Source organism: Canis lupus, chromosome 21 (genome assembly GCF_048164855.1).
Source record: "Canis lupus baileyi chromosome 21, mCanLup2.hap1, whole genome shotgun sequence".
NCBI classification, from domain to species: domain Eukaryota; kingdom Metazoa; phylum Chordata; class Mammalia; order Carnivora; family Canidae; genus Canis; species Canis lupus.
In genome coordinates, this window is record NC_132858.1 from 38,949,799 (window position 1) to 38,965,434 (window position 15,636).

The window sequence follows — 15,636 nt, forward strand, 5'->3', positions numbered from 1 at the left end:
TGTCAGCTTCCTATAATAACATATAAAAACAATCTATAATGTTGTTATATGGGGCAAAAATTGGCACAAATTATCAGGAGCATGGTCCCTTAAAGCTTGAACAGTAATTTTATTATTAAATCAGAGCAAAGAGATGCCTGGGTGGCTCAGTGGTTGGATGTCTGCCTTTCACTCAGGGCGTGATGACGGAGTCCCAGAATTGAGTCCTGCATCGGGCTCCCTGCGTGGGGCCTACTTCTCCTCCCTCTGCCTGTGTCTCTGCCTCTCTCTCTCTCCCTCTGTGTCTCTTGTGAAAAAATGAATAAAATCTTTAAAAAAAATAAAATAAAATCAGAGTGAAGATAAATATTTTTTTAAATTAAAGTTATTTTCAAAATCAAAGCATTAAAGGCTTAAAAAACGTTTCATGTAGTTATATTTCTCAGAGATAACTATTGTTAGCAGTTGAGATAGTCTTTCGAATTTGATTTGTAGGGATACCTGGGTGGCTCAGCGGTTGACCATCTACCTTTGACCCAGGGTATGATCCTGGGGTCCCGGGATCGAGTCCCATGTCAGGCTCCCTGCATGGAGCCTGCTTCTCCCTCTGCTTGTGTCTCTGCCTCTCTCTCTCTCTGCCTCATGAATAAATAAATAAAATCTTAAAAAAAGAATTCCATTTGTAACTGGTAAGAAATGGAACTATATCTTCTATTTTTAAACATATCTAAGTATGATTCCTTTCTTAGATGAAGAAAGTGTGTAGGATGTTAATGTGTTTCGTTTTCATTTTTAGAACAGAATTTAAAAATACTAAAAAATGACTATAAAAACATCTTCATCATAACAGAATGGAACTTGGAATTGGTGATTTAGGAACATAGGGATTATCCACCTTGAACATATTTTTAAAAATTCTCTAAAAAGATGTCATGTTTTTCCATCTCCTATTGTGTAGAATTCGAATACGATTACTAGAGTCACATTAAGTAAAACACTGAAACAATCTGAACACAGGTAAAGAAGATGTTGACTTCAGATGCCCATCTGTTGTTGTGTTAGAATCACTGTGTTGTGATGTGTACAGAATAGATACCTTCCCAGGACTCCTCTATTCCTGCAGCTTGGAGTGAGGCCTCTGCTCTGCACCTAACCACACAGGCTTGAACCTCAATAACTCAGTCGCAGACAAACAAAAAGAAAGAAGACAACTCGGGTGCCTGGGTGGCTTAGTAGATTAAGCCTCTGCCTTCAGCTTAGGTCATGAAGCCCGGCATCCTGGGATCCTGGGATCGAGCTCCTGTAGGGCTCCCTGCCCCACAGGGAGCCTGCCTCTCCCTCTCCCTCTGCCGCTTCCCCTTCTTATACATTCTCTTGTCAAATAAAATCTGAAAGAGGGCAGCCCCGGGTGGCTTAGCGGTTTAGCGCCGCCTTCAGCCCAGGGCATGATCCTGGAGACCCAGGATCGAGTCCTGTGTCGGGCTCCCTGCATGGAGCCTGCTTCTCCCTCTGCCTGTCTCTCTTTCTGTCTCTAATAAATAAATAAATAAATAAATAAATAAATAAATAAAGTTATTTAAAAAAAGAAATTATTAAAAAAAATAAAATCAGAAAGAAAGAAAGAAAGAAAGAAAGAAAAACTCTTTGTTTTAAAGCTAGAATAGTACTTCTCAAACTTTATTGTGCACGTGAATCATCCAGGGGTCTGTTAAAATGTAGACTCTGATTCACTGCCTTCCTTCCTCTCCTCTTGCTTCACCTTGTGTCTGCATTTCTCCTATAAAGTGTCGGCACTTTAATTTTTGCCAGGCTCTGTTTTCTAGAAGTCTTGGGCTATTAGCCTTTTCCTTTCATCTAAAATGGTGCTCCCTTCGGTTCCTGACTTTCTGTGGTCTGCTACTAGAAGTGGTGGCCCATGGCTTGGTTCTAACCTGTGGAGTCAGGATTCACCCTCATGTTAGACTTGTCTCCAGACTCTGGGGAGTGTCTGGGGTGTCTCTACAACCAACCCAGCCCAGCCTATCCTCGCCTGGCCCTCTTTGGGGTGAAAGTAAGGGAGGAATACATGGGTGGGAAGATCCTTGCAATAGGTAATAGAGCTTTGCAGTTCATGGTGTCACTATGGACCGGCAGTGGCAGCTCATCTGGGGGCTTGTTAAAATGTAGACCCCAGTCTGCTGAATCAGAGTCTACAGTTCAACAAGATCCTCAGGTGAATCGGATGGTTATTGAAGTTTGAGAATCCTCAACTTGGGTTGCTATTAGCAGAAGTAACTGAAAATCCAATTCGAACTGGCTTACATAGTAAAGGAAATCTGTTGGCTTATGTAATTGAAAAGTGTGGCTGATGGAATGAGATTCAAGTGGGATCAGATCCAGAAGTTCTTAAGTTTTATTAGGGTTCTGGAACTCTTTTTGCTTATCTGGGCTTTTTTTCCCTCCAAGCCTATCCCTGAAACATTATTTCATTTTATATTAATGAGAACAAAACAAAAATATGGAACAATGTATAAATAAATAAATAAATAAATAAATAAATAAATAAATAAATAACACTCTTTAGGGAAGGCTACCAAAATTTTAACACAATGGTCCTTTAAAATTGAGACCCTTGGCTGCAAGTAAAATAAAAGGCTCACTCAATCTTGTAGACAATAGGAAGTTTGTGATCTTTCATATCAAAAAGGCCAAAGGTAGGTCTGGTGCCAAGACTGACATGCCAGGGCTCCCTTTCTGTACAATTCTCTGGCCTCTGCCCAAGCCCATCTGTGGACTCCCATCTTCAGACTGGAGCAAAACTGGTGAAGTTCCAGGAATCATATCCAGGCCTTCAAATATATAAAGGCCGAAAAAGGACCTCCTTTTCTCATGTCTCATCTTTAAGAATAGATAAATCTTTCCCAGAAATAACACAGCAGAGACTTCCTGACCGCCCATTGTCCAGGATTAGGTTTCAGGCCCATGACAGAGACCTCTAGTTACTTCTGAACATCCATTCTCTGTTTTCTTTAGCAATATTGTTCTGATTTTATCTGGACATATGGCTAGCCAGCTAAAAGACTATTTCCCTGCTTCCCTTGCATCTATATTTGGCCATATGACTAAGTTCTAGTCAACTAAATGTAAGTAAAAATGTTATGTAGAACTTCTGGGAAGTATCCTTTTTGAAAGGGAGGCAGCATCTTCTCTTACTGCTCTTCCATTCTGATTTCTGGAAAGCAAGCAAAATGGTTGAAGCTTTCATGGTCATCTTAGATCATGAGGATATGGATATACTCAAAGAGCTGGTGAAATAAAAATCTCAAAGAAGCCCGGGTCCTTGATGACTTTGGGACTTCCCATTACAAGTAATAGACGGCCCACCACTAGGTTATGCAAGAAGAGAAAAGCTTATGTGTTTAATTCACTTTTTAATTTGGGTTTTCATTAATCTTTGGTGAACCTAATTGTGACCAATGCACATGCCCATTCCTAAATCAATCACTGGCCAGAGGAAATGTTACCACTTGACTGAGGGCAAATGGATTTTAGGGAGGCAAATGATTACCACTTTAAATATTTATTTACTTATATATTAAATATTTCTATTAAAAATAAATTACTATGGGGGACCTAAGTGGCTCAGCCGATTAATCATCCGACTCTTGGTTTTGGGGTCATGGGATGGAGCCCCACGTTGGGCTGTGCATTCAGCGCAGAGTCTGCTTCAGATTCTCTCTCCCATTCACACTTTCTCTCAAATAAATAAATAAAATCTTTAAAAAAATAAAAAAAATTACTATGGGGAGGCAGCCTTCTCAATATCTACATATGAAGCTGCCTTGTTGTAAGTGCTGTAGCATCTTAGTTACAAAACTTAGATGATTATTTCCTGTGAAGTGCAGAGTAATTATTTCCATTTATATTCTAATGGGTATTTTGGTGACTTCTATTAATTTTCATGAAAAAATTCTCATAAATCAAAGGGTTACTCTCCAAAATGCAAGGTTTGGTTTTTTAATTGACGTACTTTTACTTAATTTCAACACATATGACTTTATTAATGAAAACATTCTTTTAGCACATTTACTGCTCCACTGAAGGTGAGTCTCAAACCTGGTCTCTTTAATCCTTTCCTTAGATATCTTGCAGTTTTATACTTTGGGATGTGCTTTTTTAAATAGACCATTTTCTAATTCCTTCAAAATCAAATTGTAGAGCAAGCTCTGTCTCGGTTGGGAGAGTGAAGTAGAACTTTTCCTTAGAACATCTCTGTTCAAGAAACTATTCTCATTTACAAGGGATTCACAACTCATATTTCCAATTCCTTTAGTTTCCTTCAACTCTAAAACTCCAGATGAAATTACAAAGAGCCAAAGCTATCGTGAAAAGGCCATATGATCCAAGCTCTGTAATATCTCACTGTGGTCTCAGCAATCCACCCCAATCAGGGTGTGGGGTTTGGGGTAACTAGAAATGCACAGGCTGTAAGTTAAGGTAAGAGTACTCTAATTCTGTTCATTGGACATAATTAATGCAACCACCAGTAGCAGAAGACTTGTTCAGAGCCCAACTTTGTACTTAACTAGCTTTGCTGCTTTAGACCAGACATTCATTTCACCTTTTCAAGCATCAAGTTTCCTCATCTATAAAATAAAGGCCCTGATTGTTACAAGATCTTTAAGTCTCCAATTGTTTTTTTAAAAATTTATTTATTTGAGAGTGTAAGAGAGGGAGCAGGAGCAGGGAAAGGGGCAGAGGGAGAAGCAGACTCCTCACTGAACAGGGAGCCCAAGGCAGGGCTAGATCTGTGACTGGGATCATGACCTGAGCCAAAGGCAGATGCTTAACCCATTGAGCCACCCACGCACCCCTAAGTCTCCAGTTCTGTGCTGTGCTCCAATTTTAAGGAAGACGATGGTTTATTTCTAAAATCCCCAAGAAGCAGAAGTATTTTTTCTTTACCCCAAAACCAATTCCATGGCTTAATGATTCTGTGAGGCAGCTTTCTTGTTTCCAGCTTTATTAAGGTATAAATGACAAATGAAAATGATATATATTTCAAGTGTACAACCTGATTTCATTTACATTTTTAAATGATTACCACAATCAAGTTAACACATCCATCAGGGAAGCAGCCTTTTAAATAAAGAAGATATGACTGTCACCTGTCTTCTCTGGAGTTTAAGGATAATCCACCAGGGACTCCTGGGTGGCTCAGCGGTTGAGCACCTGCCTTCAGCCCAGAGAGAGATCCTGGAGACCCAGGATTGAGTTCCGCATCGGGCTCCCTGCGTGGAGCCTGCTTCTCCCTCTGCCCGTGTCTCTGCCTCTTTCTCTCTGTGTCTCTTTAAATAAATAAATAAACTCTTTTTTAATAAATTTATTTATGATAGTCACAGAGAGAGAGGCAGAGACACGGGCAGAGGGAGAAGCAGGCTCCACGCAGGGAGCCCGATGCGGAACTCAATCCTGGGTCTCCAGGATCACGGCCCCGGGCCAAAGGCAGGCGCCAAACCGCTCCGCCACCCAGGGATCCCAATAACTCTTTTTTTTAAAAAAAAGGATAATCCACCAGCACTCTTCTTCTATTAACCCTTCACAAATTTTAAGCCAGTAAGTCACCATTCACCAGTCTTCTCCTTAGTGAGTGATCTTGAAAGTTCAGCCATTCATGTACTACCTTCATGCTTTGGGCATCATCTTTCTGGTTCTCTGCCTTGGTTATCACGTTCTCTATGTTCCTTCTTAATTTTGGAGAGAATTTTTGTATAATCACGGCTTGATGAGGACTGTCTATGAGGACTCTATCAGTCTTGCTTGGCAAAAACAGAGGTTAACTATGGAAAAAAAAAAAAAAAACCCAACCCAGAAACCTACTGATTTTTAAAATAGGCCAGTAAAGACTTCATGACAAAGGCAACAAGCCTCACTTGGTATGAAACACTGAAACATTTGTTGTAGTAGCTGGCCATGACTTCCTCCCTTCCGTGCATGAGCAGTATTAGTAGCCTCGTGAAACATTTCTGCTGAATCTTTATGCACTTTACAGGTAGGAGGATTTTCCTAGGTTTAGGGCAGTGAGTAATGGAGGTCAACCTGGAATCTCCCACGACCTCAACTGGAGAAACATGTCTCTAGGGCAAAATCAATGGTTTCTTTTACCTTTATTTAGAATAGTTTTCAAACCCTAGCAAGCCTAAGAATCACCCGAGGCTCTGGCTAAAAAGTTCATTTCTGGGCCTTGCCTAGGTCAAGACTAGAGCCTAGGAATCCGCATTATAAAACAACTTCCCAGATGATTGCCGTGCAGGCAGTTTTCAGACCCTAACTTTGAGAAACACGTGCTAAGGCTTTCCTTGGTCTATTACTGGGTTAGCTCAGTCTTCAATAACTTGAGTGCTTTTCCGTCCTCTGGTAGGTGCCCCTGCAGCGGGATGCGCCAAGACTTAAGATTCAATATTCATGGCTCCAGGCAGTCTAGGACCGGCAGATGAAGCAAACTGGCAGCCTCTCTCTAGGAGCTCAGGGCTGGGAAGGCTTTGTGGATCCAGATCGGAAAGATCTGATGATTGATTGATTGATATTTTTTTGAAAGGTGGGTGGAATCAGAGGGATTCTGGAAGTTAGGCCTGCGTGGAGCTGAAGCTGTAGGTGCAGAGGCTGGAAAGGTCAGTTAAATCGCAGGCACTTTCTCCTCGGGCGGTCAGCTGTGACTCGAGGTCTTCATCGCAGCGACAGGGGGACAGTCTTGTTTTAGGGAGAGTAATGAGGCGGCGTTGATGCTCCAGGTGGACGGGCTGTGGCTGAGCGCGGGGGGAGGCAGCTGCGCGGCCCGACTGGCCCGGGTTAGGCCCCGGGTTCTCCGTGGGGCGGACGAGCTGCCCAGAGGCCGGCGAGGCTTCCGACGGTCGCCGGGGGGTCCCGGACGACTCGGCGCCGTGACAGCCCTGGGAGGGCTCGCCCATTGCCTGGGGCAGGAGGGGGCCCGCGGCGCCCCCGAGGAGCCGTCCTCGCGCGCTCCCCGCCGCGGCCCCCGGAGCACCGGCCTCCCCCAGGGCTCTCCTGCCCGGTCGCACCGCCCGAGAGACCGAGCGAGAAAAGAAAAGAAACAAGTCAGCCCGGCGGCCCCACGGACGCTGCGCAGCCCCGCGCCCAGCGGGTTGGCGGCCTCGGCGCGAGCGGCCCGGGCCCCGCGGGAAGGCGCTCGGCTCCCCGGGAGGAGGGCGGGGCGGGGCGGGGCGGGGCGGGGGGAGGGGCGGGCGCCGGCCGCGGGGGGGCGGGGGCCGGGCCGCCGGGGAGCGGGGGGAGCGGGGGGAGCGGGGGGCCGGGCATGCCGGCGTTGCGGGCTGCGCCTCGGCGGGCCGCGTCGGGCGATGGCGCTGCGCCTGGTCTGCGACTTCGACCTCCGGAAGGACGTGCTCCCGGGGCTGCGGGCGCGGCGGGCGGCGTCGTTGGCCTCGGGGGCCCGAGGCGGCGGCCCAGGTGCGGGGGCGCGGGGGCGCGGGCGCGGGCGCGGGGGGGGGGCGGGCCGAGGTCGGAGGGCGCCCGGCCGGGGCGCGCGGCTGCTGGTAGCGAGGCCGCCAGCCCGGGGCCCGCGTCGCCGCTCGGGGTCACCACCAGGGCGGGGGGGGGGGGTGCGGGGGCTGCGACGGGGCCCCCGCCGACGACGGCTCCTCACCTGGGGGCTCGGCCCGCCCCCGCGGGGCTCCCGCAGCGTGGCCCGGGGCCAGCAGGCAACCCCCCCGAAGATGCCCAACAGCTGCGTCGTTTGTCCTCCCGGGTGTGAGGCGTGTCCCAGGGAACAGCGTCGGTGTCTTGGGGGACACGCCCCTGCAGATGTGAGGCGCGAGGGGCAGGGGGCTGCTCCCGGGCTGTGAGCCGCCTACGGCCTGCCGCTCCGCACCCCGGGACGCCCCTCCAGCAGGACACTCTCACCCCGGGACGCCCCCACCCGGGACATCCTAACCCCGGGACGCCCCCCACCCCGGGACACCCCTACGCCGGGACACCGTCACCCCGGGACGCCCCCCACCCCGGGACACCCCTACGCCGGGACACCGTCACCCCGGGACGCCCCTCCAGCGGGACACTCTCACCCCAGGACGCCCCCACCCGGGACACCCCCCACCCCAGGACGCCCCCACCCGGGACACCCCTCACCCCGGGACGCCCCCACCCGGGACATCCTAACCCCGGGACGCCCCCCACCCCGGGACGCCCCCACCCGGGACATCCTAACCCCGGGACGCCCCCCACCCCGGGACACCCCTATGCCGGGACACCGTCACCCCGGGACGCCCCTCCAGCGGGACACTCTCACCCCAGGACGCCCCCACCCGGGACGCCCCCCACCCCGGGACACCCCTACCCGGGACATCCCAACCCCGGGACGCCCCCCATCCCGGGACACCCCTACGCCGGGACACCGTCACCCCGGGACGCCCCTCCAGCGGGACAGGCGTGAGGCCTCCCCCCGGCCTCCGGCCTCCTCGGGTCACTGGGGCACCTCCTTCACACTGGGGGCGCTGGGTTTAATCTGTCACAAAGTTCCTTCGTTTTGGCTTCGATGAGGGAGAGAACAGTGACATTTGAACTTTTCCAGCATTAATCAATCGAAACTTTAAAGTCGGGGAACTCTGTGATAGCTCGCATCTTTTTCTTTTCTTTTAGAGAAATTTGCTGTAAATAATGATGCTTCTCAAGGCTTAAACTGGGCCCCGGAGCTTCCCCCCACGCGAGCCGCCACGCACCTGGGAGGCCTTCACCTCCACCTGTGTGCGCCCCCTGCCTCACCCCTGCGCTTTTCCTTAAACTGCGCAGCCTGCCCGGAGGCTGTTTTCGCAGGGTTTACCCTCCGAGCTACAAGTTCTCGCCCTGCCTCCCTTCTACCTTCACACCGTCCCATGGCTTTAGCAGAACTCTTCGTAGGGTTGCGTGTCTTGGCATGTTGGTTATTGGTTCCAAATAAGGAGTCCTGGTAGCTCAAGGCTTGGGTTTGCTGTAGTGTCCTAATTAGTAAAGTTTTGCTTTTTGGGGAAAAAAAAATTTAAGTCTCCTAAAGAGGTTTTTTGGTTTTAAGATTTTACTTATTTATTCAAGAGACACAGAGGGAGAAGCAGGCTCCATGCAGGGAGCCCGATACAGGACTCGATCCCAGGACCCCAGGGTCACGCCCTAAGCTGAAGGCAGACGCCCAACCTCTGAGCCACCCAGGCCTCCCTACTAAAGAGTTTTTGAAGGTTTAGCTTTTTAAAATACACTGGCCTGCTTTCCACTACAAAATAGTCCTTCGGCCAAGTCTTCATGTCATAGAGCTAAATGGCAGGTGTCTGTAAATGAAAAATTAGGTGAAGTGTGAAATGCCACAGTCGTACATTTCAATAATACATGTTGTGATTGAAAAGTTCTACGTGAACCAGTTAGGCTTTAGCTTCCTGGGCCTTTCACTCATCTCTGAAGAAGTATAAGCTTGTGTGTTGACATTCCGCTAAACAGCAGATGAACTTAGGGCCTCGCAGATAAACCTGCTAGAAATACCAGCTTTTTTCTAATCTCGGTAGTATTTCGCTCTTTGCAGAGCACCTTGGCAAGATGATTAGCCCTGTCAGGCTAAGAGAATTGTTCCTCCTGATGATCACCAGTGGGTGGTAGCTCAAAAGAACACGGTTAATTCCTCTCCTATAATTGGTAGCACTGGCAGGGGAATCTGGGATTCTATTTTATGTCTAGCATGGCTGTGACTCCACACATTTGGCAAATTATTTTCCATTCAAAGCCTCAGCTTTTCAAATGTAAATTATAAGTAATTATACCATTGTAATGTCTCCTCTCTGCACATTTGCTGTCTAGATTTGAAGCCTTAATATTTTCACATCAACAGATACAATTGAAGATTTTTTAGCGATGCTAAGTAATACTAAGTATGACATATTCCTGGCAAAATAGCCAGGGAGCTGGGCTAAGTTCGCCATGGAAATTCAGCACCTGTGAGGTAGTATTTTAATCAAGCAGGGTTTAAAGAGTAAGGAGGCCAGATTTGGTTACTATACGTGCTTCTGGTTCGGAGTTGAACTTTGGGAAAATGATCTCTCTCCTGCAATAAATGGAAAAAATATTTCTTTTAAAAATTAAAATGATGGGGCATCTGGGTGTCTCAGCGGTTGAGCGTCTGCCTTTGGCTCAGGTCGTGATCCCGGGATCGAGTCCCACATCGGGCCTCCTGCGGGGAACCTGCTTCTCCCTCTGCCTGTGTCTCTGCCTCTCTGTGTGTGTCTCTCATGAATAAATAAAATCTTAAATTTTTTTAATAAAAACTAAAATGATATAGCAAAGAAAACTTTGACACTTGTAAGCTATAAAAAACAAAAACTAAAATCGTGTACTCACCTTTAAGTGGGCAGCCTGGGTGGCTCAACAGTTTAGCACCACCTTTGGCCCAGGTTGTGATCCTGGGGTTCCGGGATTGAGTCCCATGTCGGGCTCCCTGCATGGAGCCTGCTTCTCTCTTTGCCTGGGTCTCTGCCTTGCTCGCTCTCTCTCACTCTGTGTCTCTCATGAATAAATAAAATCTTAAAAAAATAGAACAGTATCAGGGGCGCCTGGGTAGCTCAGTTAGTTGGTTGAGAGTCCGACTCTTGATTTCAGCTCAGATCATGATCTCAGGGTCATAAGATGGAGCTTTGAGTTGGGCTCCACACTCCATGTAGAGTCTGCTTGAATTTCTCTCTCCCTGCCCCTCTCCACTTGTGCACATCTACATTCTCTCCAATCAGTCAATCTTAAGAAAATAATATCAAGACTTTTGAAGGCTTTTGCATCTCCCAATCTGATCCTATTTCTCTATCCTTCATCTCCCAGTGGTAACAGCCATTTAAACTTTGATCTTATTTGTAGTTTTAACCTATATGTATATCTCTCTGTACAAAATACCACTTGGTCTTGCTTGTTTGTGAACTTTAAATGAAAGAATATTATTTTCTATTTTGCTTTTGTTCCTTCTCAGTATCCATGTTGACTGCTGTAGGTCATTAACTTTCACTGATGTGTAGGATTCCATTGTGTGAATATACAACAATATGGTGACCATGGAGATGTACTGCTTAGATTTCCTTTCAAGGAAGAGCTTATCCCAAGTGCTCTCAGGTGGTCAGTAGATACATTTCAGCCTTTAGCCCCTTTAGGGATGGCCTCCACAGAGGACTTTCTCGCCAGGTGTCAGGACATTTTGGGTGTGGCTCACATTTAATTAGGGATTGAAGTGGGGTATAAAGGCCTGGCTATTTTGACTCAACACAGAACAACTTTGACAACCCATTTCAGTACGAGAGACTCTCCCATGGGGGATTCCAACCTTACCCGAGGTTACTGCCTCTTGACTTCGCCCACTTCCTCCAACAGGTGTTAATCCCATTTCACTGAACATTCCCTGGTAAATACCCTGGATACTAACCTGTCTCAGAGTGCTTCTGAACTTTGCTTATCCTTTTTCTAGTGGTGATATTTGGGAAGTTTCTGGGGTTTGCTATTACAGCCAGTGCTTTCACTCACTTCCTGGTGCATGTCTCCTGGTCGACACATGTACACGTTTCTCTAGGATGGATGTCTAACTGGAGTTTCTGAGTCAAAGGTTATGTACATCTTCACTTTTCCTGGGTAGTGCCCAATTGTTTTCCAAAGCTGTGGTACTTATTAACAATCCCGTTTGTGGTGTAGAAGTGTTTTTGTACTCTGTATCCTCACAGACTTGATATTTCCACATTTTAAATTTTTGTCGAATGGGTGAGTCTAAATGTTACTGCATTGTGGTCTGAGGTTTAGCATCTTTCTATATTTATCGACCTTTCAAGTTTCCCCTTTTACGAGATGTCTGTTCATCCTGTCCATTTTTCTATTGTGGTTTGTTTTTTAATTTTAATGTAGCCTAATTTATGAGTCTCTTCCTTTTTGGTTTGTGCTTTTTTGAATATTTTAAGCAATTCTCTCCTATTTAGAGGGCACGAAGAGATTTTCAAATTAACTTCTAAAAGTTTTGCTCTTTGCATTTTGTTTTTTTATTCCATCAGGAATTTCCTTTTGTGTGTGACATGAGTTAGTAATCAAACGGGACACAAGAGCCTTCAAAAGTCTTGATGTTGTTCTAATTTTAAGCTGGGTGTGGGTAAATGGTTTTGTTTCATTGTTATATATAAACTTACATGTGTCAAAATATTCTTTTGTAAATTGTATTGGTTTTCTATATTAATAGTTCTCATATTACTAACCAGGTAACTCTACCTCTTCTCATTGACAGCAAAACCATTTCTGTCACATATCAAGTTTCCACATATGTGTGGGTCTCCTTTCTTGGGTTCTTAATTTTGTTCCTTTTGTCAACTTAAGAGGAAAGCATCTTAACTATCTTTATGATAAGTCTTAATAACTGGTAGAGTAAGCCTGTGCACCTTGTCAGTGGTCAGGACCATCTCTGCTATCCTATGCCCTTTGCTCTCTCACATACATGTATTTTGGAATCTGCCTATCAGATTTGACCAAAAAGTCTGTTGGAATTTTGATTTGAGTTGCAGTGAATCTAGACATCAACTTTGGGAGAATCAGCATCTTTACCATATTAAATCTTACAACTATGAATCAAGTATGAGTTACTATTCATTTAGATCCTCTTTATGACTCTTAATAAGTTTTAGAACTTCTTCCATGAAAGTCCTACACACTTTTTGCTAGATTTATCTCTAGATTGTTGTTATTTTATGTTGCTTCCATAAATGGCACACTTAAAAACATCACATGTTCTAGCTGTTATTGGTATGTAGCAATGCCATAGATTTTATATATTAATTTTTTATCCAGTGCTTAATCTCCTATTGCAATGTATCACTTTCAAGAAAGTAAGAAAAAAGTCTGTGGTATGCAAGTTGTCTAAGGTTTAAGTGTCATATGTGTTTAAGACCAGAAAGGATGTAGATTTTCTGGTCTATATTGTCTGCTTTGAATACTCTTGGACCTGTGATACACCAGATTGCTTCATCTTTCAAAAACTGTCATCATTCATCTTTACTAGGGAAGCGATGTATTTTATCAGGTGACTGATACAAGAGTAATGTATTTCTGTTGCCTCCTGTATACCATCCCCACTGACCGATTGTGGGGGCCTGGCATTGACATGTTGTTTTTATTCATTGTTTCAGGATTCTCTTGCTACTGTCTTTTTCACTTTCCCTCCTCCTACCTTTCTAGCCACCTTTTCTACTTCTCATATTTTTTTGTTGCTTCTTAACTCATCACCCCATCCTTGCTTTTTTTCATTCTATTCAGAATATGGGTGTAAATCATATAATGATATTCACTATATAAGTTTAGGAATTATAATATCTGGTAATGTTGAGCCATGGACTTAGGTAAATTATTTACAGAATAGATATGTCATGGGTATAATCCTATTTTAGCACCTCCTGATCTATATATTAGGAATTAATTCCAATTTTTGTATAAGACTGTGAGACTACTCTCCCCACCTGCACTCTTCCTAGTATGGTCATTGGAAGACAAGAAATATTTTTATCTGGTTTTTGTCTCAAAGTAGTTGGGAACAAAATTTACACTTTTGGCAAACATCTTCCTATAAAGCGAAATCTCTTGTATTTGGCAAAGATCCTAAAATGGACAAGAGTATCTGACAAACCAGCTCTAATTTTACATGAGCTGTGACTTACCAACATCTTTAGTATTGGAGTACTGTCCTTTTTTTAAATAGGTTTACTTATGCACGTATCTACATTTTTTCTTCATGAGCTCTGAGGACGCTGAACTGTAAAATTAAACCACATTTCCTCATTTGAATTGCTAAACTTCCTCCTCTGGACTTTCCAGTGATGAACTACTGGGAGAAGAGTCAGAATGAATAAGCAAAGAGGTGATTGAATACTTCTTTTAAAAGAGTGTGTCTAAACCATGAGCAACTAACCCGGGGAGGAAGGGCTGATAGGCTAATAGTGTGTGGTGAGACACTGGTCTCTGGATTTCCAACATTGCCAAATTTGTCTAATTCAAATGTCCTTGAGATGAGAATCATGCACTTAACTACAGGATTATTTTAAGACTACAGTTATTACTACCTAACAGATCCACGAAGGCATTATCTTTATTATTTATTTCAACTTGGTCTATCATGGTTACATTATAAGCTAGTCCCGGAAATGCTATCTAATGACTATTGTTTAATATGTAATATGAATATGTAGCCCAGTGGTTCTCAACCCTGACTGCACATTAGAATCACATGGGGAATTTAAAACACACACACCTTGGAGACTGGGCTTCTCACCAGTGCAGGAAAATCAAGATATTTGGGTAGGTCTTGGACATCTAGGTACTTTTAAAAGCTTCTCCCTAATCATTCTAACCCAAAGCCAGGGTTGGGAACCACTGGTTTAATGAAACAGGCATATATAATTTGTTGTCATCTGTACTTGGGGATTTTTTTCTCTTAATTGTTAGTGTTTTGAAAATAGATGTGCTTTTGCAAGTAAATTGAACTTTCTTAGCAAGATTTCTTGTAAAGGAGTTTCTTATCTTAGCTGAAACCTTTTAAGTGTGCTTTCGAGAGGGTCTCTCCCAGTATCCCTATAATCTTGAAAGAAAAAAAAAACTTCTCAAAATATTGACATATTGCATTCCAGAAGTTTTGAGTCATGTGCAGGATGAACAGAAACTCCCTGAAATTCTCTTGAGATGTCTACTAAGGCTACCTTAAAGGATTTTTCAGTAATTATCCCTTGTCTCATTGTAAGCATGATATGGGAAGCTTAGTTCATTCTGTTCACCTTTTTCTTGGTTTGAGATTAGTTTGTGCCACTTTTTTCTACATGATATTGGCCAAGCATCTGAACCTCACTAAAAATTGTTTTCTTAATACAGCAGCCTGTAATTCCTGACACAGTGTGGATGAGAGAAATAAATTTGTAAATTGTTAAGTGCTATTTAGCAGTAAGTTATTGACTCATTATTGTCCTAAGAGACTAGGTGATTATTTTTTCATCAGTGGAAAGTGTGTCTGACAGCTCAATAAACATCGAAAAGTATATATGCTGGTATTGAAATAAAAACAGCACTTCCCCCCTCTCCCTTTACTCCACTCCTAGAAGATCCAGGCAGCTTCTTTCTGTGAAGGATGGAGAAGATGATGTCAGGATGATTCCTAAATTTTCTATGAAATCTGCTCTTTGTCTTTTGAAATGTTTCCCACCCCCAATTCCAGTGCAGGGGTCCAGGTCACCACCAATTATCTTTTTTTTTTTTTTTATGTATTTATGATAGTCACAGAGAGAGAGAGAGAGAGGCAGAGACACAGGCAGAGGGAGAAGCAGGCTCCATGCACTGGGAGCCCGATGTGGGATTCGATCCCGGGTCTCCAGAATCGCGCCCTGGGCCAAAGGCAGGCGCCAAACCGCTGCGCCACCCAGGGATCCCTATCTTTGTTTTTTTATCCTGTTTTCTTTCTTTCTTTCTTTCTTTCTTTCTTTCTTTCTTTCTTTCTTTCTTTCTTTCTTTCTTTCTTTCTTTCTTTCTTTCTTTCTTTTTTTCTTTTCCTTCCTTCCTTCCTTTCTTTCTTTCTTTCTTTCTTTCTTTCTTTCTTTCTTTCTTTCTTTCTTCCTTCCTTCCTTCCTTCCTTCCTTCCTT

General features: G+C 44.7%; 1 protein-coding gene across 13 annotated transcripts in view; it reads left to right on the top strand.

Annotated features, from left to right (window-relative positions):
• The first annotated feature begins 7,288 nt into the window (after positions 1-7,288).
• Positions 7,289-15,636, top strand: part of GSAP (gamma-secretase activating protein) — an 85,858-nt gene continuing 77,510 nt past the window's right edge. For 11 of the 13 annotated variants that reach the window (XR_012014153.1, XR_012014154.1, XR_012014150.1 and 8 more), the window contains exon 1: positions 7,289-7,443. Coding sequence is in view for 7 of the 13 variants with exons in the window: in XM_072791433.1 (XP_072647534.1) it covers positions 7,335-7,443 (109 nt within the window). In the remaining 6 variants the exon portion in view is untranslated. Of the gene's footprint in view, positions 7,444-13,839; positions 13,871-15,636 lie in introns of those variants that run through there. The other 2 variants (XM_072791441.1, XM_072791435.1) reach the window with 2 other exon arrangements.